Source organism: Lutzomyia longipalpis, chromosome 1 (genome assembly GCF_024334085.1).
Source record: "Lutzomyia longipalpis isolate SR_M1_2022 chromosome 1, ASM2433408v1".
In the NCBI taxonomy this organism is placed as follows: Eukaryota; Metazoa; Arthropoda; class Insecta; order Diptera; family Psychodidae; genus Lutzomyia; species Lutzomyia longipalpis.
The window spans coordinates 16858797-16886308 of NC_074707.1; the positions used below are offsets into that span (position 1 = coordinate 16858797).

General features: G+C 34.4%; 2 protein-coding genes across 11 annotated transcripts; one reads left to right on the forward strand and one right to left on the reverse strand.

The window, feature by feature from the left end:
- The first annotated feature begins 403 nt into the window (after positions 1-403).
- LOC129793685 (dual specificity protein phosphatase CDC14C) lies at positions 404-23406 on the forward strand. Of its 9 annotated transcripts, none has more exons than XM_055833904.1 (11): positions 419-558; positions 1093-1240; positions 3285-3511; positions 3610-3648; positions 3737-3946; positions 4013-4094; positions 4167-4681; positions 4752-4984; positions 5054-5197; positions 21774-21890; positions 21959-23406. In XM_055833904.1, the coding sequence occupies exons 2-11, from the start codon at positions 1195-1197 to the stop codon at positions 21966-21968; spliced, it is 1623 nt and encodes a 540-aa protein (XP_055689879.1). In that variant the 5' UTR covers positions 419-558; positions 1093-1194; the 3' UTR covers positions 21969-23406. The 9 variants fall into 9 exon arrangements, with proteins under 9 accessions (XP_055689865.1, XP_055689890.1, XP_055689879.1 ...); XM_055833897.1 differs by having other exon boundaries at positions 21992-23406; XM_055833935.1 differs by lacking the exons at positions 21774-21890; positions 21959-23406 and adding exons at positions 5289-5398; positions 6905-7018.
- On the reverse strand, positions 9557-27073 carry LOC129793674 (A disintegrin and metalloproteinase with thrombospondin motifs 7). Of its 2 annotated transcripts, none has more exons than XM_055833854.1 (12): positions 26737-27073; positions 19139-19475; positions 18170-18341; positions 17615-17783; positions 14762-15417; positions 13994-14107; positions 12252-12398; positions 11385-11632; positions 11000-11326; positions 10556-10937; positions 10184-10482; positions 9557-10117 (listed from the first exon to the last, which is right to left on the reverse strand). In XM_055833854.1, the coding sequence occupies exons 2-12, from the start codon at positions 19215-19217 to the stop codon at positions 9771-9773; spliced, it is 2940 nt and encodes a 979-aa protein (XP_055689829.1). In that variant the 5' UTR covers positions 19218-19475; positions 26737-27073; the 3' UTR covers positions 9557-9770. The 2 variants fall into 2 exon arrangements, with proteins under 2 accessions (XP_055689829.1, XP_055689838.1); XM_055833863.1 differs by having other exon boundaries at positions 26745-27070.
- Between the last annotated feature and the right edge of the window lie 439 nt (positions 27074-27512).

Here is a 27512-nt window from a genome sequence, read left to right on the forward strand (position 1 = left end):
GACTCCAACTTTAAAAATTTTCTCCAGTTTGGACATTCTAAAAATCCTTCCCAGATGATCAACTCCTCGCAACTGTCGCGATTTATTAAAGAGAAAAAGAATATTTGAGAACATTCGCGCATACTATCCCTAATGCCAATAATTTATAAGATTTTTTTCTTGAATCGAAGTTTGCTCGAAAGCCTGTTTGCTTGAACCTGATATTGTAACCAGGCCTAAAATAATATATTATAGGACTTTATCAGAACACTTTTTTACAAAAGAATTTTACAAATGCTCGAGAATTTAATGAAATTTCTTGTGTTTTCATGAACAATATCCTAACGTATGTTTTGATGGGTTTCACTAGAGTCCGTTCTTCTGGAAATTCAAATTCAAATAGTTCGTTATTTACTGGCTACCTGGCAAGCCATTTTGGTAGTCTTTGTAGTAAATTTCGATTTGTAAACACAAATCTATTTTGATTCGTCTATTTTGTGAGTTTTTCGGGGTGAAAAAGTGGGTAAAATGGCTCAAAGTATCCCTTTAGCCGTACAGTGAATCTCATTAGAGATTTAGGTATGAAGTTACTGCGAAACTCGCTGAAATTCCTCCACATTTAAACTTTTTCTTCGGGAGAAAAATTTCTGTACACAAATGCGCCATTTGTAAATTCTTCTCACTCCAAATCCATTCATGATTTTCTTCAGATATTCCACGTAAATGGTAGCAATTCCCAAAATTTGCACCTCTCTCAATTTGCATTTTGAAAACAATAACTTGTAGAACTTTTTACTGGAATTGAGATTTAGGGTGAGATACATTTTTCATTAAATGGGTTGTTTTGGTTTATTTTGCCCCCCAAAAATGAGTACACAAAAGTGAAAGAATTAATAAATGGTTAGAGATTTTTTTTGCGCCAACAGAGAGGGAAACGCGATTAATTGGCCGAATGGATTGTGTGGGACCGTGAATATGTGCGAGGGGCTCAGCCTACGCAGAAGGCATCCGCGGATTTGTGTGTAGGAATCGCGAGAATATTGCGCCAATAAAGATCAGCGGTATAATTCAGAAGAGCCTATTTTGCTAAGCTGCTCACCAATTTCCTTGTAGACCCGCGCCCTGGAATATAAAAGTGAATTTTGTGGTGTATCTGCAATCCTCCTGGCCTGACTCTTGCTGAAAACAACATTACCCAACTGAAAATCATCTGCAATGGATGATGCAGAGAGAGTTATTTGTGCATCAGAGATAATTAAAGGTAAGACATAAAGAAAGAGCTTGTAGGTAATTAATATGCAATTATTTATTAAACTCGTACACAAGATATAAATCTAAATGAAAATTCCCATTTAATGTATTTCCAAAATTATTGGGGCAGTCATTAGATATCATTTTAGACAATCTTTCTCAATAAAGATAACTTATTTATACCTAGAAGTTTCTTCTATGTTAAATCCCAGGTATAGGGGAGACCGGGGTAAAAATAGTCATTTTGGAATTTTCAAATGCCAATTTCTCCCAAAATATAAATCGGAAAAATCGGAAAAAATTAGGGTGCAAAGCCTTACCAACCTATAATTTTTGACAGTAATTTGGAGGTTATCCGATCAGTACTTTAGGAGTTAAAAATAAAAATAGATTTTTGGCCCATTTCCCAAACTTTTGCGTATTGAGAAAAACGCGTTTTCCGAAGTTTTCCTTCAGCAATTTTCCAATCTGATAATTTTTCTCACTAGCTGGATTAGTGCAGAAAATGTTGCCAAGGTGTATTCTTCAATAACTTTTAATGATTTTTCTCTACAATTTTTTGAATCAAAACATACCCCTTGGGGTAGATCTAGTCATCCCATGTAAATCATATGGGAGATCGAAATTTTTGGCATATTTTCTATTCATTTGTTGCAAAATGGCGTGTTTGCGAAAATCACAAAATTCTCTGTTTTAGTGCGTATAAAAGTGAAATTCCTTGTCGCGAATCAAAAAGTGAGAAGTTTAGCTATAAACTACTATCAATCTCTCAGGCGGAAAATCATTGGAAATGTCGGAAAATTCGACCGACTTTATTTAGCCAACTGGTGACTATATTTACCCGCCGCGTCTAAAAAAAGTCAGAAGCGGAAGGGTTTAGGAAAAGCTCGAAAACTTATATTTCCCGTGGAGATAGAGAAAAGTGGTCTGAGACAAAGTTGTAGGCAAGGAAATTTCCTATAAGAATGACCTACCGAGGAAATTTTCTTGCCCTTGGGGAATCCTGCAGATAAGGATTTATGCAAATTGACTATTTTTACCCCGGTCTCCCCTACATACATATGAGGGAAGTTTTATTATGTTATAAACGAACTACCTACCTTGCTTTATGACCTAAACTTAAGTACCGAAAAATTGATTTTATTAAATAAGAAATATTTTGTTTCTCAATTACGTGAAAATAAAAAAAAATATATTTGGTATTCATACCAACTTCCATCGACCCTTTAAATTGGACCCAAATAGTTTAAGAACAGAAGAATTATCCGGCCGGTTCGCGATAACTTAAAAATTTCATTTAATGGTGTAAATAATATGAGATAGATAATAAAAAATGCCCATTTTACCAATTTAAATGTAAAATAAACGATTGTAATATTTTTGAAATTATAAATTACTGCTTTTTATCATACTTTAAAGACTTTCGTTTTAGCTATAGGGCTGAAATTATGTAATTTAATTATTTTGTAGAGTTCATCAACCTTTGATCCTTTCTTCATTAAACCGGTCACATAGACCCCTTATATGTTCATTGATGTCTTTTCTACAATAGTTTGAAGTTTTAATACTACAAAATCTGATCGATTCTCTACCATAAACCTGGAACCATTTGTATGTTAATTTAACCAATTGTCTTGACTAATATTGATAAAATGGTTCTTAAATTTAAAAGCTCCTGAGAAGTCCTTCGACGAATGAAACAATGCTTTGACCGGAAAAATCATTCAATCGGGAAAATATATTTTCTATCCCATTTTATTCATCTAATAAATCAATTTTCTACACATACATAGTAAGCATGATGTGAAATACCAACTCTTCATAACATGTGCGTGCTATCACTGACCTTTTACGATGTATTTATTCTTGAAAACATGCTCAAATATAACATTTTCTCACTGTAAATAAAATATCAATTAGCCACTAGAGTAGTGTACAATTTTATGATCTGTATTATGAGTATTTTTGGACATTTTTATTTGCATATGTAAACACGAGAAGGTCACAGGATTTTCATTTCAATGCTAAATCAGGGAAAAAAATTTCCATTGCAGATCGTCTGTATTTCGTCACACTGAAAAATAATGTAAAGCCAAAAAATACGGCAAATACCCTCTACTTCTGTGTGGACGACACCTATGTGTATGAGAACTTTTTCTGGGACTTTGGTCCGCTCAATATTTGCCATGTTTATCAATATTGCCAGATGCTGGAGGCGAAGTTGTATTCAAAGTCGCTGGCACGCAAGAAAATTGTTCACTACACTAATTCAACACCACAGGTGAGCTGAGTGAGAGTGAGAATGTAGCGCAATTAACGCATTCCAGAGTCCTTTACAATACCTCAGATATTTAATTCACTTTTTAAATATTTCAACAGAAACGTCTCAATGCCGCTTTCCTTGTCGGTGCCTACATGGTGAGAAAAAATATGATTTTTATTTTTTAATATTTTTTCTCATTAAAATAAAAATGTTTTAATGAAAATTTTTAATTTTTTAATGTAGATTATGTACCTAAAGAAAACACCAAATGAGGCTTATGATATACTAACGTCGGGAGATATTCCGGCCTATATCAAGTTTCGTGATGCATCAAATATGACACCATTGTTTGAGATAAGCCTAATGGATTGCCTGAAAGCCATTGAAAAAGCCAAGAAGTACAACTTTGTGGATTTTACTGATTTCAATGTTATGGAGTATGAATACTACGAGGTAGAATTTCCTTCCTTGAAGTGTCTATTCAGTACAAAATTCAATAATAAACATTTTATTTTCCAGCGCGTTGAAAATGGTGATCTCAATTGGATGTTGCCAGGAAAATTTCTTGCCCTATGTGGACCCCACCGTATTGCTGGAATTGGTAAGGAAACCCCTTCCCTTATTATTTTATATTAAAGAATTCAAAATAATTTCTTCATTTGTGCGATTCTAGTAAAGGGATATCCACAACATTCACCGGAATCATACTTTGATTACTTTCGACGGAACAACGTGCAAAATATAATTCGTCTCAATTGCAAGTCCTACGACGCAAAACAATTCACCGAGGCGGGTTTTAAGCACATTGATATGTTTTTCCCAGATGGGAGCTGCCCCAATGATGCAATCATGAAGCAATTTCTGCAGTACTGCGAAACAACACCGCACGCTGTGGCGGTACACTGCAAGGCTGGTCTGGGTCGCACCGGAAGTCTCATTGGGGCATACATTATGAAGCACTATAGATTTAGTGCATTGGAAGCAATTGCATGGTTGCGATTATGTCGCCCGGGATCTGTTATAGGGCACCAGCAGCGCTGGATGGAGGAGAAGGAGAGCTTCCTGTGGCAGGAGGGCGATAAGTATCGCAGCAATAAGAATATTGAGAATCCCGTTCCGCATGAATTTGGCATCTATAGCTTCCGTCAGTTGCTCCTCAAGGATCGTCTTGGGACAATATCCCACCAAGTATGGCGAGAATCTCTTCCTTTCATTCTCAACTAACGCCCAAACTGTAATAATTCGTTCAATCTTGCAGGTGGACAATATTAATTTGAATGACAATGAGACAATAGAGTCGGACTTCAATGATAACAAGACCAGCAGTAGTGGCAAAGCTAACAATGAGAATGCAATATTTACATCAAAGACGATAGATTCACTGAGATCTTCTAAAACTCTACCGATGAGTGGGAAAACTCAAGGTGATCACCTCAATGAGATTAAGGCATCAAGAAGACGTCACTCGCGCTCTGTTAATATTGATCATGGGTGAGAGAATCAATTAAAGTGCGTGGGATATTCAATTGATTTTTTTAACACATGGATTCTTCATATCAGCAGAAATCAATCGTATGGCATTCACACGAGGGCAAAGTCACAGCCTTTTCAGAACAAAACCATGCACACAAACATTGTGGCGCAACGGAAGAATGCTGCAAATGAGGTGAATGGCAACAAGAGGGGTACACACCTTGCCAAGAGGTTAGTAGTAGCTCAATTTTTGGTGATTTTCCTTCTTGAGTGGTTTATTTTATCTGAATTTTTTAAATTTATTTTGAATTAATCCTCGCAGCACATATTTGCTCCGAAGCTATACTAATCCCAACAATCCTCCTTTGCACACTCCACTAGACGGGGATGTTTAATATCCTGCACGTCAACACCCTAAAACTATTTTATTTTGTGAGGTTTTTATTATTTTTTTATTTGGTATTTTATCAGTTTTTTTTAACCCAGTAATACGTAGAATGTAAAATGTGTTTTGTAAGATCCTCATCCTTGGTTGCATTAACATGATTCCTTTGCGTGCTTTTTGCATGCTTGTGTAGCATTTATTCTTCTCTAAATTCTATGAAAAATTCTTCATGGATAACCTGGATTTTTTCTAGTTTGACTTAAAAAAACTTCTTATATTTTTTTTTGTTAAGGAATTTTACATAAAGAGTCTATAAAAAAAGTCTATGTAGAAGGGAACAGTGGGTGTTTATGACAGTCACGTAGCCTGGTAGGATGTTTAGTAGATTTTGAATAACCTTAAAAATTAAAGCATGGTCAGATTTTCACTAAAACTTTTCTGAAATTATTTTCAAACTAAAATTCTTTCAAACATTAAAAAAGAAGAAAAAACATTAGAAAATAAACTTCAATCGTTCAAATTAATGTTAAAAGTTAGGAAAAAATCCTGCGCTTTAAAAAGCGCACGAAACATTCATAAAAGACAAAATTTAAAAACCATAAAGATTCAATCGGAGAAAAGAATAATTAAACGTTAGAAACAATGCGCCATATGTTATAAAAATTACGTCACGTTAAAAATTGCGTCAAACGTTAGAAAATGACTGTCAAGAATTACAAAAAATCTTATCTAGGAAAATATTCATTAAACGTTAGAAAAAATCGTTAAACGCGTTTGCAAAAGAACGTCAATGTTAGTATTGCAAAAGAATGTTAAAAAGAGTCAATTCAAACGCTAAAGCAATTTTGATGATCTTCAATAATTTTTTTTATTAATCTAGACTACTTAGAACTTTTTCTTTATCAGATATTAGGCTCCATAGTCGATTGTAATATACATACATATAACCCAGTGTACTACTTATTATATATTTCCTGTGAAAAAAGAACTTTTTGTGGCGCTCATAAAAAAAATTAAACGGGTTCTATCCAATTCAAAGGGATTTTTGCATTTTTTCCACGGAACTTTTATCTGCAAAATTACATAGAATTATATAACAAAAAAAGTTCTATTCTTTGTATCTCTCCACATTACCCACATTTATATAATGATTTACTTTGTAGAATGCTTCTGACAACATTGTGTGCATGATGTAAGAAAATTTGCATAATTGCATGCTCTAATACTGCAACATTAATCATTTTTTTGTGTGCTGCCTTCTTGCACTTTAACATGAAATTTTTTGGGGTGAATTTGCAATTAAAATCACCCTGCTTATTTCCTCTCTGTGTATTTGTGCTTTATTTTTTTTTTCAAACTATAAATTGCATTTTATCATGAAAAGATAATGTTGTGCTAATAAAGTGTTTTGTGTTTTGTGATTTATGCGAAGAAAAAAAGTGCCATTCTGGAATCTAAAGAAGAACAATTAAAAGAAAAAGTCACTGTTTTTGTTCTTTCTCTCTTTTATCTGTCTGTTGCCTTCACATCTTCATTGCAACTGTGTCCAACAGTGGAATTGAATCTGGCGCAGTGGATAAATTCATTGCTAAAACAAAATCATTATCTAACACACAATCATCAAATGTAACCACGCCACCGCAGAATTTGGCCAATAACATCTTACGTCGCACGCGGTTACTAAAAATAATCACTGACAAGAGTGCCACGACCACCACCGCAAAGACGGCATCAGCAGCATCCACGGGGAATGCCCAGGATGTGCGGGATGTTAATGACAATGGTCCCGTGGCGGGGAGAATTGTGACGCCCACGAAGCGAAATAAGAGGAGTACGTTGGAGCCGGTGGAGAATACGGGTGCACCCAAAGTGTCCAGGAAGAATGCAGTTGCAAATTTGCAGAAACTCTCGGCGGCAAAGCGAAAGGAGGAGGCTACGCAGTCGGCAGCACAGAGTGCGACAAGAGGTGAGGGAAAGAGTGAGACCGGGAGGAGTGTGGCCATCAAGAAGATAGTACAAGTGACCATTACGAGCACCCCACGAACGTATCCAGGACCGCAGAGTCGCAAATTTTAAATCATCTCCTCTCGTAGAAGTCGTCGCTAGAAGATGTTTATTCGTAGTTGGTACTCAAACTTGCAAGTACAAAAGAAAAAAAAACAAGTCTCTCTCTATGCCCTCTTTCTCAACGGAGTCAGGAAACATATCAAACACACGGACCCTATAAATCATACTTCACATCACTATCGGTTTCCATGAACTCTCTCATCTCTTCGCAATGCCCTCCTCTTGCGTGGATCGGATCCACCATCTCCAACCAGGTTAAAATCCTCGTTTATTTCGTTCTTCATGGGACCAAGTTTACGTTCAAATCTTTCCATTTTGCATGACTCCAAAAAATGTACAATCGCAGTGGCAATTTTTTATGAATAATTTTTATTTTATCATAATTATATATTTTTTTTATTTACTTTAAGTACAATTACACAAAGTATCTAACTTTTCTAAAAAAAAAAGAAGAAAAAGTTCATTTTATACAAAACGATTTTTCGTACATTTTTTTGTGTGTTTGTGGATCTCATGGAGATTTAAATTGTGTCATAATAATTTATTTAATCATGATTAGGTGTATAAGAATAATTTTACTACTTATTTGTGTCGTTTGAACAAATTAAAAAAAAAATACTTCTAATTAAGAAAAGAAATAATACTAATTGAAAAGAAAATTAAGGTGAGGATTTTACTATATAAATAGGAAAAGATTGTATTATGGTAGCAATTAATACAAAAGAAAAAACAAAAAAATTACAATGTAACAGAAGATTAACTCATGTGATTTTTTTACGCAATAGATCAAGAGATATCAAGCATAGTGACAGTATATGCATAAAAAATTCACTTTTTTATTAACTCATATTAAGATTAGAAACACACCAGCTAATAGATATTGCAACACACAGTATAAATAATTAATTTTCTCATTTTTTTTTCAAGTAATGGAAATTTATAATTTAAAAAAATGCATTGTGCTTCTCATCCTCTTTTTTTGTTTTATTTTCGCGCACCTGTTTGTCTCTCTCACGTAAATGCAGTAAATGTAAAGCTACTAATAAAACAAAGTATATAAGTATTCGTGTGTGAAAATCTATACATTTAATTCATAAAAAAAGCACTCTTAAAAAAAATTATAAAAAAAACAAACAGAATCAATAGCAATGTAATTAGGCAGACATTAGAATTAGAACAAGAAAAAAAAGAGAAAAATGTGTAATTTTAAATGATTGAGAAAATTTATAATTTTATTATGTATTAAGTGTTGAATCTATAATATAAATTTTATTACTTCACTTTATGACATTGATCATTCTTTTATTCCCGCGTGTGGTGACACCAATCAGAAGAATTTTGCAATTTCCACCGAGAACTGGATTTTGCGAAAATCATTCCCATCCCTGCGATCGAAAGATTTTTATTTGTTTAACACATCTAAATCTGGTATAGTCGGATGTATCCGAAAGATTTTTTTACACGACATGTAGCGTCGAAAAATATTACCCGGTTGACCCACTGTGCGCTTATGTTCTTTACACTCCAATAGAAAGATTGATAAATGAAAGAGAATTTAAAAGTTCTCCAAATCTTAAATCTTTTATGATTTCTTAAAGAACTATTAGGAATCAATCATTTGTCTATTTTATAATGAGAATTCTCTGGTCTGCCGGGTTAAAGTTTTCTACATACAACTGTTACTATTTTTTACATACATGACGCATTGTAGAAAACAATTTCAGATTATTAATTCGCCTGAGGGTATTGAAGTGAATTTTTAATTTGTTTTTTAAGGAAATTTATAAATATTTTTTACAAAATTTTTACGCTCCGAAGATCACAGGAAGGGATATTTTAGGACATATATAACAATCAGTTCTATCTACATGGATATGAGTAATTTCATTAAAAATCGGTTAAAAATGGCACAAATCCAAAATAATACAAAAATCAGGTAATTTTATAAACTTTTTCTCACTCTATTTTATTCCTGCTTTTCAAAATTAAGTAAAAGTTTTTTTTTTGTATAAAGAAAATCTTACAATTACTTATATAAATATTTATTTTATAATGTAAAAATTTCCACATTATATACTAACATAAACACATCAACTTTATAAAATTTCCAGGAATTTATAAAAAAAAAATGAAAACCGTTGAGGTTTTAAAAAATTCTTATATTTCTTCACTGGCACTCTTACAGAATGTATAAGTCTATAATATTTGTACGCCTAGGAAAAGGATTTCTTCAGGTAAATAGGTGAAATTCGCAGCAAAAAAGGACATTTTATTCTTAAGTAGAATCGCTCGGGGAAAAAATGTTAATATAACATAGAAATAATCTCTTGAGAGCGAAAAGGATTGTCTGGATTAAATTACATTGTTGCTCGTCTCCTCATTGGGTACCTTCTCACCTTCTAGCTCCTCATTTGATTCGCTACAAGTGGGAATTACCTGACCACAGGGCATTGTGTCTGAGGGTCGTTCACTTTCATTGCAACTGGAATCCGGGAGAGCCATTTCGTATTCATTCACACACATTATTGATCGTCGTTTCACAGGATTGGGATCCCCACGCTTGACACAGGTAACAGGGCAGAGTTGCCAAGGACCCACCCACCAATGTGCTGGACACATGTCCTCATTGCAAACTTCCTTTATTTGATTCGGACGTGGATCGTCGGCATTTGACCAACAAAGCTCCTCATCCACAATTCCTATTGAAAGTTCAAACATTTCTTCAAAGTTCTTTCTTTTTTACAAAAAAGTTTTCTTGGGCTTACCTTTATTGTCTTGAAAACAAATTGGGAAGCGGAAGTGAACCCCACCTCCACATGTTGCCGAACAAGCAGTCCAATCACCCAATTTCCACCGGAAAATCGGTGGAGCTGTAGCATTTGACGGAAGGGTGTATTCGTATTTGAGACCAACATTTTTATGTTTTCCCTTCATGAGAACATAAAGTATGATGTCTTCCTTAATTGGACCAGGAATTGTAAGGACTTCCTTATCCTTGTCAACATTTCTATCGTACAATCCCTTCGCACCAGCAATGTCGTATTCCCCTGAAAAGTAAATCAGCCTGGAAGGGAGAAACATTTCATATAATGTTTAAGGACTTAAAGTAAAATCATTAAAATTGATTGAATTTTCACCTATCTCCATTGAGGTAGAATTCTTCAGTTCCTGCTTTTCCGATACTTAAGTAGTTCTTAGATGGCCCGACTTCCTCAACATGAATATTCCTGGACCAGGCGGGAATTGTCGTTATCTGGTAGTATCCCTCCGATATGTTGAGTCTCTTGTTGAAGTCACCCTTAATCACGGTGCAGGTCTCCCCATTCCCACCACACACTCCACACTGATCCTCCACAGTTTCCGAATCAACCACCCAGTCGCAACCAACTTTCCTACAGATACCGGATATGCACATATCATTTGTACCCAAATTGCATGGGGTTCCATCTGCAGCTGATGCACCCCAGGGGACTATCACAGTATCATCAGTATCGGTGCAGTAGAGCTTACAGGGTTCCTCTGCAACAACAAACAATTCATTCAAAAGCAGAACTAATTATGAGGGCGCAAAGCTTCATTACGTGTATCGAAGAATGGAAGCCAAGTGTAGTTTTTCCCACGAAATGTTTCATTGTTAAACTTTGAGCATTGAACAGCACGAAAGCTGGGTTCATTGTCGGGACAAGGATCCAGGTTGCAAGTCTTGTATCGCGTCCTTTCGCCAATGCAGAATGTTCCGCCATTTGAGGGATGTGGATTGTTGCATTCTCGCATTTGAATTGACACACCTGCTCCACATGTTGTTGAACATTCCGTCCAATCACTCCAATTGCCCCAACCCCCATCCACAGGTCGCGGTAGATCTTCCATCAACACGCATTTTTGCTCTTGACACCACTTGTGCTTCCCTATTGAAACATAAATTATGATTCCAATGGTTCTAATGATTTCTCTGCATGTTATTACCACAAGTAGTCCCTGGTGCTGCTGCTCTGAGTTGTGTGATGCAGGAATTATCCACTTGGCACCACAACTGCGAGCAAATCTCATCCATTTGAGAGCAAACACGGACAGTTTCATCGGTTGTATTGAACTGCAGACGACACTGCAAGTCTGCATTGTACATAGCTCCTGGCGGTAGATCAGGATACTCGTACTTTTCCTCCAATTCTTCCGTTGTTGGTGTATCATCCAAACACTTTCCAAGTCCTTGACTATACATAAGTACAGAGACAACTCTCAGTAATTAAACAAGCATTTGAAAAAACCTAAAAGATCTTTTTCACACGCTTTAGCAATAATTTTGTAGATCTTAAAATTGGTTTGAAAAATTTTCTTTGCACGCAAACTTTGAACTAATTGTAATGAGAGGTTTTCCAGATTATATACAAAAGATACATAGATATATAAATTAAATTTTCCAGTTTTATACAAAGCACTACATCCGTTTATTTAATAAAATTAGTTGAAAATTGTTCATATTTGCATAATTTTGGTTGAGAAAAGGACGTTGTGCACAATATATGGAGAAAAACTTTTATTCCTGAAATTAAAAATTCTGCTAATCTGAGTTCCTTCCAGACTTTTAATTCAGACTCAGTTTGATCAAACCCATAAACAAGGAATTCGATAAATGTTTTTGAAAAATACATGTCATACGGAGCACCACTGTAAATGATTCGCAAAGTTAAGTCTAAAAATCACAGCTAATATGCAAATATTATTACTAAAGCATCTGTGAAAAAATATGTTTTCTCAACTAAAGAATTTCCACGATGATTTATGTTGTTTGTAAAATAAATAAATAAAATATTAACAAAATTATCTACTCACTCCAGAAAGTGTGTAATGTCGCGACGACTACAATTTGACCATGACACGTGTGTTGTGTCCGCTTCGAAACTGGGTGTCATAACATGTAGAATGGAGCCAATGCGGTGGCCACATCCAGTCTTTTCGGTATCATGGTACATGCCAAAACTGTAGCAATAAATTAAGGTAAAAAAAAATTTAGTAAATTTGCCATTTTCCCATACAAATCCCCCGCAGAATACACGATTTAATGACGCGTGATGTGATGAATTGAATTGCACGTGTAACGGAAATTATGAGAAAAATGCATCAAAGTTCAAAATCAATTTTGCATTTAAATGAGAAAATCTCCCGCCCTGTCAGGTCTGCAGAGGTTGATGCATCATTTTGGCATAAATAATTGCATTCGCGTCGAACGCAAATGAACACTAAACTACATCGCGCACACACCATAATCTATTCAGCAGAATGTAATTCTCTCCATTGTCACAAATTGTAGACGAGGAATGGATGGAGTACACTCCACATGATGCAGTTAATGAGACGCGCACAGCCCATGCCAATTCGCATTACAATATAACTCCTTGGTGTGCATTCGCGATATTGATTTTCTCGCAGTAAAATATTCATTCAAGAGTGATATTCTCTCTCTTCAGTTGATCGTACCGCAACCGGTTTGCATGGTACATTCTGTAATTACTCACCTAATAAATCATTCAATCAATCAATCAATCAGACAAGTCGGCTGATCAGATATCCGATGCCAAAATTGTCTGTGTGAAGAAAACACACAGCCAAACATTTTGCCATTTTGCATATTATTGAGAAAATGGAAAATTTTATCATGCGGAAGAAAAAGATTGAAGGACTAGTTATCTGAGTGAATTAAAAAAGGAGTTTATTCATCAATACATGGGGGAATCCTTAATTAACAGAAATAATGTTAATTCGCGTAATATTGTAGAAGATCAAAAAAGTTAAAGAAATCGCTAGAGTCTTTTCATTTTCTATTGGAAAACGTTGTCAGAGATTTGCCTAAAAATACAAAGAATGACGTCACCATTCCAGTACTATTAAAAAAAAAAAAAAGATTTTTAAAAAGATTTTTTTATCAATAAATATTCCAAATATTTGCAAAAAATATTTGGTAAAAGGCTTTTAAACACCCCCTGCGGCAGAAAATCATTGAATTAGCTCTTTTAAATAAATCCTAATGATAGTACGCAACGCAACATAATCTGGATTACGTTTAAAGAACAAATTTCGAATCAATAAATCCAGCAAGATTTGCACGTTTACAAGTGATTGGGTATCATATTGCGAGTAGGCATAAAATGTGTGTAAATAAACAGTAAATTTTATTGTTAATAATTGTACAAAACAGCTCCTATTTATTTCCGTGGGCGAAACGCGATCTCCCCAGACAGCGCGTTTAATTAGTTGAGCAACACTAATTTATTGCCTGGCAGCTGATTAATTGGCAGGCGACTTTTGATTTTTGCCTCCATCACAGATTACACCGCATACGCGCAGAAAATAATAAAAACACACCCTCGATAGTGCGAAATTAATTTATGAAAGGAAAAATCTGCGATTTCACTCTTCCGCCATTGCCGTGTGTGTACGTTTACGTACATATGTATGTATATATGTATATTCCGGTGCGCGAGTGCCTTTTTTATCGCCTCTGCATGGTGCTTTTCGGTTTGGCGCGCACCAGATAAATGAAAGACATCAATTCAACATCAAACAAGGAAACTTACTTGTGACCCAATTCATGGGTGATTGTGTGCGCTAATGTGATTCCATTGTCTTCATTGACACTACATGATTTGTCCATTCTGCACATTCCGCCGACATTTGCGACTCCCAATGTCCTGCAAAGACGACCCATAAGCATGCGATCAATTATGCTTGCCAAAGGTATATTTCTTTTTTACGCATTGACACCAAAAAGGGCATATTCTATGCAACAATGCATATTTTTTTTTTAATTTATTTAATGGTTATTTAGTGTAAGAGACAGCATAAATTTTATCGAAAATTGCGAAAAGTTTCAATTTACCTTTGAAAGGGGTTATTTGGACTATTTTTGCTATTTCGCAAATTTCTTCAAAGCCATTACCAATTGGTCTTGCATGAATTTAATACTTTTGGAATTGATAAGAATCATGACTTTATTCAATTCAATTTAACTTTGCACTTAAGCTCCACCTGATAGAAAAAAGAAGTTAACATTTTCGCGTTTCTTGGCATTTAAAGATGGCAAGAAAAACGTAATTTTGTGACAGATTTTTGCCGTTTTTTTCCAGCTGATAATGGGAAAATTTTTTGCAAATTTATTATTCCTTTTTTGATCCTTGAGAACATTTGTCATATATTAATGCATAAACTCCTTTTAGATGCAATTTTAGTGGTGAAAGAAAAAACAATAAACTCCTTTTACAATTTATCAAATAGGTTGAGCTTTGGTGCAAAATTTATTTGAATTATTACTCCATAAAAAAATAGAATTAAATAGAACTACTTACATGCAACCACTGTGAGAGCAGATATCTTTTCTTGTGACCAAAATAGCCACATCGTGATGATGTGGATCATCATCGTCTTTTGGATTGAGTTTCCTCTGCCAACGACAGAAATTTGCCAAAGTAGCCTCAGCTGCGTGTGAGACATTGAGCTCCTCTTCAGCTTCCTCCTCGTCCAAAAGGAGAATCTTCACCACAACAATGTGCACAAGATTCCCAATTGTGTGATCTTTGTACAGCGATGACACCATATTCATGATTGTAAGGAGATAAGTTTGCACATCACCGTGCTCATGGAAGGTCATCATGGTTGAATCTGCCACCACTAGGGCTTCAACGTGATGCGGTGTACTCACGGATCGCTTTGTACGACGGAGATTGCGATACCGTGATCGTCGTCCACCCTGCACGAGTACCTTCCCCTGCGGTTGCCACTCAATCCGTGTCTCAGCTTTCCGTTTTGGCTCTTTGGTGCCGCATGTGCTTGTTCGCCGGCGCCTGTGTTTTCGTCTTTTCTTGGGCGGAACAGACGCACTGTGCGGATTAACATCCTGTGTTTTAAACACCACGTGTGGGTGACCCAGACGATGATGAGGTTTATGTTTCTTTGAGGGCTCTACCCAGTAGAAACCTTTGTCTTTCGTAGCCACAAAACCTGTCTAGAGGGTGAATGGGAAAAATATTTCTTTTAAATGTTTTTCCTTCTTTTTTTTTTTCTTGCAAATTCCTGAAAAGTGATTCGTGGTGTTTCATCCCCTGCACCACATCATGCTAAACCTTCTATACACACTGACCTTTTAGGATTAGCACAAGAAGTATAAATCATCCAGATCTACCTTTCTCATTCTCGATCTTTTTGGCAATTTAATTTATTGTGCAGTGACTCAATTTTATAACAAACTCGTGCCTTTCCTCAACTCCTCAAGATTGCCGCATAACCACACCAAAAATTCGCCACAATTTTCGCATGTGGTCTAGACTATAAATTAGTATAAGTTTCTTTTTTGTTAGCTTGCCAGAGAGCAACATAAAACTCCACAATTCACCAGAGTCTATATTAATTTTAATTAAAATTATTTTTCTGAGGAATTCAAGAAAAAAAATCATGACGACAGTGTGGGTTTTCTTGAGAATTTTTGTGAGAAGTTCGTTAAAGGAGTTTATTTATTTTGAGACTTCTTTTATGAGATCATTGATTGATAAGATTCCAAGGAAATCTTGTACTTGAAGCAGAGGTTTTTCATAAAATGATAACTGTCTCAATTTTCCCTTAAAATGTTTTTCCTCTTCTTTCAATTTTCAGAACATAATTTTGAGAGAAAAAAATCTTCAAACAGAGACGGAGATTCTCTTCAAAATATTAAAAAAAAAAACTTCAAGACAATGACGAGCTTAGCTTTGAAAAAAAAAGTCCCAAAATTTACGAATTTGATACAATTGATGAGAATTCAGCTGAAAACGGTGAATTTTTGTCACCACTCAACTCACTAATGTCTCCCGAGACTTCTAATCTCTGTCTAATATCTCTGGGTAAAATATTGTGATGGAGCAGACATAAAGTTCCATAACAAATGATGGTGCTCTGCATGAAAAGGATTGCATTTCAGCGGTGAATGAGTGTCTACGTGTGGGTCAACCTGCTTCACGCGAAATCGCAAAAAGCTACTCTCCATTGAGGAGAGCTTTTATATACATATATACCATCGTATCGCGGTATTAATCATTGAATTTAATGAATGAATTAAGCAAAGGCGGCTTTTAATGGTGGTGGTGTCACCGAGCAATGGGCATTTTCACTCAAATCCACATTCGCCGATATTATAATTCCGCCAACCGCACAGATACTTTTTAGCCTACATATATATGCAACACAACACAACATCACGGCGACATTATATATGAAAGATCATAATTGCAATGCGCAATTATATTGCAATTAACTTGCCACATTTATTTACCCACCAACATTCAATGCACCTCAATAGTTGGATTTTGTTGCGTTTGAGCATGATCTTTCTGAGAAGTTGAATCAATTAATTTATAGCACTTGGCCATTTTACCCACAAATACCATAAGATTTTCACGAAAGCGGATTTGCAATTAAGATGTAAATTAGAGTCACATAATTGCCTTTTCAAATTATTTGCACTCAACACATTGCTTTTCGCGTGAACGCCGATTGGATGCATTCTAAACGCAACTGGCGATCTGCACGTAATTTATAGAGTCGTGTGGGGTATTTTTTCCCTCTCTCTCTCTCAAATGCCGCACATTTCATTTTAATTAGTTTTTATTTATAAAATAAATTTATAATTGTGACGATTTATTTATAAAGAGGAGATGATTTCTAAATTTAATCTTTTGCACATGTGTGTCTTAAAAGGAATAGAAACACACCATTAACACATTGCCGCCAGCGTGACGTAGATCGGCGCTAAATAACATTGTTTTCATTTATTTACGCGATCAAAATAAATATCAGGCTACTGTATGTAATTCTGTGGACAAATGATTTGCAGGAAATGTCAGGAAAAATAAAAATCTGAGTTCAAGAAGTGATCTGATATTTTATGCATTTAATGAAGAAGATCAGACAATTAAATTAAGATACATAGGTTAGTCGAGTAAATTTTCGACGCGAATACTTTTAATTAAATCTCGCGTAAAAAAACAATTTGCAAGTATTTTAGTTAGCATGAACGTGTTAAAGAAAAAAAATTTATGCAACAAGAAAATATATATCCTCAATTTTAAAATTTGTTTTAAAGAAACCTCACAGAAATCAATTTGAACTATCCTACCCCTATTACTGCAGGAGATGCTCCACCCAGTATGTATTTGGTTTGAATTACTTACAATTCCATTGCAAGACGAAAGGGCAACTTTTGATCGATGGTGTCCCCGTATCTGTCCTTGATAGAAGCAAGAGCTTGTATTGCTGTGCTTATATTTTTTTCGCACCTTCGTATCCCTTTTGTGACGTTCTACAACCATAAGTGGTGCTATGAAAGATTCATGTGATGGTCTAAATAAAGAGAATTTCAAGAAAAAAATTCTGATATATTTTCTTATAATTTTTCTCTTAATTTCTTATCTTAAGGATTTTTCTTAAATTTTTTAAGAATGCATTAAGGTAATTTCCGAATTTATCAGCCAATTATAGAACATTTGATATTAGCTTTAGGTAATTCTTAGTATAACAGAAGTAGTATAGAAAGCACAGATTTAATTATTTACTGCAAAATTGATTTAAAAAGACAAGAAACAAAAATATACGTCTAAAAGCAAACAATGAATTCTTATCAATTAAGTAGTTCAGAAGCTGAATTATATTAACTTAAAAAACTTAATCCCCATAAAACTACTTGATATTAAATGAAAGAGAAGAAAAATGGAAACTAATTGACTCACTCTAATTCTAAATGCAGCGTTTCATTATCAATCTCCAAGTGATAATGCAAAGTGGATTCATTCGCTTGATGATCGTGGTAGTGATCCAGTAAATGAGAAAGGTGGTTGCCATGTTGATCAACTTTTCTGGGAATCACTAACTTTCCATCGGCAATTCCATTTGAGTAAATGCCTTAAAAATAAAATAATAAGGGCATTTATTTCTCGTTGAATTTCATTTTACGGCTGGGACACCTTGGCTATAAATTGTCTCCTTATTAAACGTTGTATGAGTCCGCAACATTTTCTATACTACACATTGGGCATTTAAGAATAAACAAAGTGATAGAATGGTGTGAAAAGGTTCAGTGCGCCTCCATGTGCCTTTGGCGGCATAATCTTTGCGTCTGTGCCTGCTTTATATACAATTTCATTGGAGGTAGCACAAGACAATATATATGTGCATATGTAGCGAATATGGAATAATGCGTGCACTCCAGATATTGCCACAATAATAATAAGAAACGTTTCTTTATGATGACAGTGTTTTCCCGCGCACTTTGTCGTCTGGCGCCAACATGCCATAGCGCCAGAAGAGAAAAAGACGAAGGTACTTATGTTATTATCGGCTCTTTTCGAATTAATTATGGACCAAAGCATCTTTCTCCATCTCACTCCATGTTCAGAATTCATGACTGTTATTATAGGTATTATTGTTGGCAGGCAACAGATCACAAAAGATGTCGGGTGTATACGTTGAAGGAGGAGAGAATAAAAAAAAAGATCACCTCCTTACTATAAATGGGAATAAAGAGAAATTTTGATCTCAGTCTCACATCTCAAATTATGGTGAAATATGTATGTACCTACATAAATAAGCTCTGTATAATAAATTATAAAAAAAATCGCCAAGGCAATTGCATGTGGAAGGTACAAAATTAAGAAAAAAAAAAGGTAGAAAAAAATGAGATCGCCATTATTGATACTAACCTTCATGTTCGTATTCCAATTCAAAAGTCGTTCCCACAGTTAATAAGAAAATTATTCCGCAAATCCAAAATTGTGGCATTTTACAGTTATTTGTCAAGATGTTTTATTACTTGTACTTCCTTCCCAGGCTCTATATTGGCGACTTTCGCGCACAAATTTAATTCACACAAAACACTGATTTTAATTTCATTTGAATTACAGTTTCAATTTATTGCACTAATTGTCCATTAAACACTTTTTTATGTATTTTTGGCGGCACCTAACCATTATCAATGATTTTCTTCATTTTAGCACATTCAGCATATTTTCATTTGAAATCTGTTTGTCTATCTGCTATCTAAAGTAAAATAAAATAAATTATGTTATTAAAAAATGATTCAAATTTTCAATTTTTGTTCTTAACGTTGCTCCTGACTTTGCTCAATGTAGCTTTAAATTAAAGGGTTTATTCATTTTCTTACAGGAATAACATTATTTAAAAAATATTCCCAAGAGAAAGTAATTAATCAATTACTTCCAATTTATTGAAAGGAAATTTGGAAAAACCTTCTCTTTTTGAGAGAAAATTAAGATCAGAGTTTGAGATTGAAATTATTGGATCCTTTATTTAACACAATGCATGAAATATATGCTTCAGTTCTTCAATTGTTGAATAATTAATCCCTAAGGATTAATAATCAATTAATATTAATCCCTTTATATGCTTTGGAGCTTCAATTCTTGAAATTTTATATTGAAAATACCTATCGATTTAATTGACGCTTATGCTTTAAAGCGTAAATAATGAATCCCTTTATAGGTAAAATTACGTGCAGTGGGGGCGTGGTTAATGAATTTTGAGCTAATTTTTTCTAAATCAAATTCTTTTAAATCTTTTACAGAATGTTCAGTATTCTTTGCCTGTTATTTTCGAGTATTGTTTTGAGATCCTCAAAATAAATAAACTCCTTTCTTTCGGAAGAAAAACTATTAATTAATTAATTACAAAAGAAATAAATAATTTTGCATTATAGACTTAAAACACTGAAAAATGTTAGTCATATTACGTGCTAATTTGTTGTCCAATGAATTGACCTAGCAAAGTCGAATGTCTTTGCCTTGATTTTATCTTTTTGCCTTCCTCATCGTCTTCGTCTTTGGGGCACAAAATAAGGAAAGAGAAAAGCTTCCATATGTGCATAATGTCGAGGATTTGTTTTGTTTATTTGTTCTGCAACATGTGCCACTAAAATGGACAGTTTCTCAAAATTAGATCATTTTGATTTATTTTCTTGGCAACGCGCAGCACATTTCTCCGAATACACGCACAAATTGTAATCAAAATTTCATTAAGTTTTTCTTTTCTTTTTTTCTTTCATTTCATTCCTTTTGTTATAATTCGTGTCCCAGAATCAATTTTTGGGAAATCATACAGCAGTTGGTTTTGATTTTGTTGTAAAAGTGGCGCGCAAGAGAAGAAAATTTTTGATTGAATAGCGTGTAGAATTATGCATTTGGAGCCATATGTGTGTGATAAGATTATATTTGAAGGCACGCTGTATAGTTAAGTTTCTTCTTCTTACTGTGTGTCTGTGGGATAATATGCATGAAAATGGGGAAATTGGCGTCTCGTGTGGCGAGGAATTTTGTCTGAAGACTAACTGAGGCGCCATCAATCTGAAATCATAAACCGTATTTCCTTCAATGTGTGACTCTTGCATTTCTCACACAATTTAATTTTCCATCGCAATGTCTGTGTTTATTTACCCAACCAAAGTGACTACTTGAATTCTCATGTTTTATTTATTCTCTATATCTCTAAAACACAATAATTTATGTTTTATACTCATTAAAAATGCGACGACACTCCAATTGATATCATAAAGTGTCTTCGTGCGCGTCGCAAAACCACTCATAACTCCTTCTCAATAAGAAAAGAAATGAGATGTTTCAGTGGCGAAGAGCACAGAAAAAAAGATCTCCTCTCGTACAAATACATTGAGGGGGGCACCTGTTGAACATTCACAATCATGTTTATGAGCTCACTAACAAATGATTGAAGAATTTAACGACTGTTTTTTAAGTTATGTTGTTTTTTGATCGGAGACAGTCAATAAAAACGCACGTCTTCACGCTTTCAGCGACGTTTCGGTTTATTTTAAACCATCATCAGGCTTTCAGCAATACGACACCGTTATACTATAAAACGAAGAATTGCACATCAAAATTGGTCAAACTACCAGCACGCCATAACACAATACACACAAACCGCCCGAGCCCTCACAGATGATCCAGAATGCTTTGCGTCGCTTCCCAGACAATTGCAATGTGATGTGCAATTCTTCGTTGTATAGTATAACGGTGTCGTATTGCTGAAAGCCTGATGATGGTTTAAAATAAACCGAAACGTCGCTGAAAGCGTGAAGACGTGCGTTTTTATTGACTGTCTCCGATCAAAAAACAACATCACTAACAAATGATCTCAATTAAGTGGCGCTAGAGAGATTACCGCAGGGAAAAGCATTGAGTGGTGAAGTGGGGAAGACATGTTGCATACACACCGAAGCCTTTTAAATTTAGATTAAAACATTAATTTTCATCATTGACTGTCTCAATCTGTTTTCTCGCGTATATACACTCTTCTATTCTTCCTTAGAATACTCCATCTTTGCCGATCATCCACAGTGATTGTGTGGATCTTTCTTGCAAAAAGAAGGCTATCGCATGTAAGAGAGCATTGTGATCTCGAGGGGGCGCCAAATAGCACACATAGGTATGTAATGGAAAACAATGTGAATCTCTTGCAAATGCATTCAATCACTGTGTGTACTTGCACTGAAGGTGGATATGAGGCTGAGGATCTTGCCCTTTCAGCCATGGAGCCTCACCGTGAAGATGGTTGATAGGCCATGGCGCCAATTCTTCGAGAGAGGCAAGATGACTTTGCGTGATATACTACGTAGGAGCCTTTTTTCGTTTGCATCAAGGGAAACATATTATCTGAAATGTGATGTACCTATTGTACATACACATACATGTATATAGGTAAATTATGTTGTGGGTGGTATAGTTTTTTTTATAATGAATCTTTATTTATTTAAAACTAAATCAAAACTTATTTCTTTATCAAAACTTAGTTGCGCAGCTCTAATGATCTTATTGAATTAAGAGCATCCTAATGTAGGAAAACTTTTTAAAGTCTTATCTTCTTTTATTCGTTTTCTTCCCACCTTTTCTTTACCATAGTTAGAGTTCCGATTGAGCATTCAAACGAGACGCACGTATCTTAGGCGTTAAAAAGTTTTGATTGATTTAAAAGTTCTCCGGGCAAGTGCAGTCCTGTTCTTTGGCTACCCAGGTCAGGAAGTAATGGGGGCATAACCTGAGAACAAATCTGATGTGATGGTGAACTTTGGAGGCGTTTTTCCTGCGGAAATCTCTTTGGTCTTCGATGGAAATTTGGTGGTATTGCGAGCTGGAGAGAGTCATCATCTACAGTGCAGCAGAGCGACACCGTTACAGCAACGCAGATGGACATTTGTATTGTATGTAGATTGTGTGTGTGCACCCATTGGATTGAATTCGGAGATTTTGGGAATTTTTGTGCGGATTAATTGCACCGATTTATCTCTCATCATTTCTATATTGCTGTGTGTTGATGATCTATCACACACGCAGAAATGATCAATCGAGATGACGTATATCTCATTGAAGAGATATTGGAGAAAGGTGCAATTTTGTGTGCTCAATAATGAACTCAACTGCATGGAGTGTCTTGAAGGAGTCCGGAGATTTCTTTGGTGCAGTGATTAAAGGAAAATCTTTCGAAAAATCCGAATGGATTTGAAATGATTTTTGATCGCTGCGAAAGAATTTCTCTCTGCTTCTTTAGGAGTTTTCCGTTGCAAACTGGATTTATTTGAGGCATAAATGGGACTTTTGTGAGCAATAAATCTCTACCGAAACAGGAGGAGCTTATTTGCAGGAAAACTGTACCTATTTGTAAGCCTTTGAAGCAATGGACTAAGAATTGAAATTCTTTTTGGAAAAGATCTCTAAGAGATATTTTAAGTCTCTATAATTGTGATCGGTGATGGAAATAGAATAATCTAGGAATTGCAAGGAAAATAAAGAATTCAAGGATAACAGGCGGAAAAGAGACTCTGTTGATTGAAGTTCTCTGTGCCTAGCATTGAATTTAAATGAAGAAAAGGAAAAGATCACTAATAAGAGACACTTTAGGCCTCTTGTATAATAGTGATCGGTTATAGGAAAATAATAGAAGTAATGGAATTTGCATGATTTGGAAGGCTGGGTATTATTTAGACTTTGTATAATTGTTTGTGTATTTTGTATCACGTTCAATTGAAAGTTAATGTATAATACCTTTCGGACTTAAAGGGATTTTCACAGAATCACAAGAACTCTAAGTGGAAATGGGACGATTTTGTCTCAATTAAATAAAATATGAGCAGTAGGGATGTGATAAAGACCTTATAAAAGGTTTAAAATGCGTCTGTGTCTCATATTTTGAACTGAAGGAAAACAGTGGAACACGTTTTGTGCACATGCCCAGCCCTTACGACAGTTGGGATTGGAATTGTGCGGAATTGGATATCCTAACCTTGAGAATTTGCGAGGTGGATAAACTTCTGACCTTCTGGTCTGAAGCGGAAAAACTGGTAGAGTTAGGATACAAAGGACCCTAAATGGGTTCAGTTATCGACTGCTGACTCTATCATTGGGACACACCACACATCTACATCTACATCTTTTCTTTACCATAAGGTCCTTAGATCCATAAGGGGCCGCTGTACAAAATCATAACTTGAAAACATTTACTAATATTGCAAAGAAATTGAGAAAATCTTGAAGTTTACTAATGATCCTGTTTAGCCTTCTGAAGGATTTCTGTGAAGGCTTAAATCGTAAAATTTATATTCTATTCAACGTTACCTATTCTTTAAGCACCACCTTTGAATAGAATTCTAATCGCATTCAAAATAATTTTAAAAAATAAATAAGGGTGTTTATGTTTAAAGAACTCTCCAATTGGGTAATAAATTCCTGGATAAACGTTCCGTGCAAGGTTAATTCGAACAGATTTTATACCAACTTACAACCTCTAAATTCCCTCTAATCTTCCTTATCCCAAAAAAAAACTACAACGTAATAAATTTTTTCCATGCGATTATATCGAAAATAAATCACTGAAAATTTATTTTCTACACATCGTATTTTCTCTACCCCTCAAACTCTCTTTTAATTACTGCATTTGGTTTTATTTATAATCTCAATGCCCATATGTAAGAGTATTTTCGGAGAGGATGGGAAGAAGACTAAAAGGAATGAGAGAGGCAAAATGAAATTGGTGAATTGAAGACAAATGTTCTGTTGGCGCCACACAAAATCACAACACTAGCAATTATGATATAAAATTTTTGGTATTTCGGCATGATTTTCTTCGAGAAATATGGGACTACTTGCAATTTTCTTGGATCTGTGTGTGTGTGTGTTTTTCTTACTCATACAAAGAGGGAAGCCAACATACACATAAACTCATTAATATTTTGCATGTCAGCATGTTTATTTTTGCAATATCCAATTTCACCCAAAAATTTCTTGTCTAAAAGTAAATTATCTCTCACAAAAGAATGTCTTTTGCTATTAAAAACTCATTCCCATTGATAGGAAATGTTCGTCATAGACCCCCATAGAGATGATGAGTTCCTAAAATAATATTTTCATATTTTGCAGATTAATCAAATAACATGGCTTTTTAGAAATTGTTGTTTTTTTTTTCTCTTATCTCTCGTAAAAACCAACCGATATTCTGAATTACGTATATGCATATTTTCAGTGAGTCAGAAAATTTATATATTATACTCGTATTACAGCGGATGCCGATAGATATAGGTATGTAAATCTAATAAATTAGAATAGCAATTATTTTAGCATGGAGCTACAATAAAAATATCATCATAAATCATCCCCCACTTTACCTAGCACAAGTCACAATGTATTTAAAGTGCATGTTTTTAAGCTCAAGTTGATTGAGTTGCCAGAGAAAATTTCTAATCGATTCTATTCGTTGCTTAATTGAACAATAATGTCTCGAGGTGCGAACGTATCTTCAACATATGACTATAAATTCCGCTTGCACATAGCACCTTTTTGCATTTAAACTAATTTATCGTTTGTCGCGAGTGATATATTTGTATTACACATTTCATTAAAATTGCACACAATTTAAACATATACGATCATTTAAATGTTGATACACGCGCACCATTCAATCTAATTAACACCTTTCTGTATAATAGTGAACCAAAGAATAAGAATGAATGGTTCATTGAGAGAGGTTAATGTTTGGTAATAAAAGAAAATTTGCGTATTTTATTTGGTAATCTCTATAATAATGTCATTCCCCCATCTGTTTAATAAATTAATTTAATCTATTCGCGCTGAGATTTTTTTATCAGGTAATTTTTCTTTAAAAAAGTTATCTTTCTGATTCTAAATTCTTCCTCTTTTTCATTTTTTTGTAGAATAGACAGTTTTTAAGATAACTCTTCAGTACCTTTGACAAACCAGGAATGCTGTTAACCAATCAATTGGTTTAGTTAAATTTTCTAATTTCCAACTACGAGAGAAAATTCCAAAAGAAATTTAAGAATTAACAAATTCTTACAGCGAAACGTCATTAAGCAACAAATCCAATCGAAGATCAATAATTTCTTAGAATTTTTCTGATGTAAAAAAAGTTTATCGTAGTTGATATTAAAAGATTAACTAAAAACTAATTTAAACACTTAATTTCCTTTTTGAAATTCGACAAAACTTCAGACAAAATCATTGATGAAGAAACTCAAGAAACTCTTCATAAAATTGGGGAAGATTTGGCTTATGTAAGAGAACGGAAATTTTTATAAAATGATTTCTATGTTGCTCTCTAAGTTTGAGAATATAGTAAATTAAATTGAAAAAAGAAAATTTATTCCTAAAAATCTACTCTGAATCCTTTACGTTGTCCACTTTACCCCAATGTTCAGTATATTCTGATTTCAAACAGAATTTTATTTACTACCTATTAAATTTCACATGATTTAGGTTTATTGTCTTATTAGTTTCAAATTGGTACATCTAGCATAAATTCTAACGAAATTTTCATTTTTTTCTAACTAACTTCAGGTTCTCTTATCGTCTTTCTTAAAACTTTTTTCAATAGATCACTTTCATGATCTTACTGATAATCCTATTAATAAAAAAAAATATTAATGGTTCGTAAATGATAGTAATTTCAGGAAGAATAAAAAAACCGTTGTGACATAGAAATATGTTTTAAAAAAATGCAATTATTTATTTGATTGAAATAATATGACTATAAAATTTATCATTTTATTGCCCAGATAAGGCAGTTTTTCCTTTTATAGCAAACACAAATTTCTTTTCGTCTTTCACACGCATTCAGTCATTTTTCTGCTCCCCTTAAATAAATATGTACATATGGATGTCTCCATGACTTAAAAGATCATTGAAATGCAACTTGGTATTTAATTAAATAAACATAAAGCATACATTGAGCCAAGTACAGGGGAGGTGGTAAAAAAAGCACACACAATCTCACTTCTTCTTATTTTTTCTTCAATGCACGGATTTTAAAAGAAATTCTTTATTTAAGAAAAAAAAATCTCGTAAAAACCCACTTTTAGTCAAAATTTATAATAATCTAATCTCAGCGGGAAAAATCACACACAAAACTTCTACAATGAGTTTTGATAAATTAATTTCCAACTGTTGCGAATTCGTTCACTTCCAGGCGGTGAATGAATTTGAGGTTTTTAATTGGAACTGGAAAACCTATTAAAAATATCGCAAAGTTAAATCGAGATTTAAATTTTTCAGAGAGACAAAACTTTAAGATGCGATCGACCCGACGATCCAACTCCAACTGTCTGGTGTCTGGTTGATTTAAATCGCTCAATGCGATCGTTTCAAGCTCTTGAGTTTGTGCTACACACACTTGCGAATCGTTCACGGGAAAGACGTTCCTGCTTTTGGTATTAGTAGTACCTTACCTACTATTTTTCTTCTCTCTTATATATTGATATTAGAATTTTTTATCACAATGTTTTTCTCAATGGAAACACTTCTTGGGAAATGATCCTTTGGAATTTCCGAAATTCATGCCAAACAGATCATTCTTTATGTTTTCAAATGTATAGAAGAAAATGGCTAAATTTCTTTAGCTTTTTTTGGGTTAAACGTGAGATTATTTCTAAACCAAATTGCAAAATTTGTCTCAAATATTTCTGCATTGAGGTATTTAGGTGCATTTCTGCGGTGTATTCTGCAAAGAAAGTGATGGAAGATCTCATTTGCATCACCCACTATT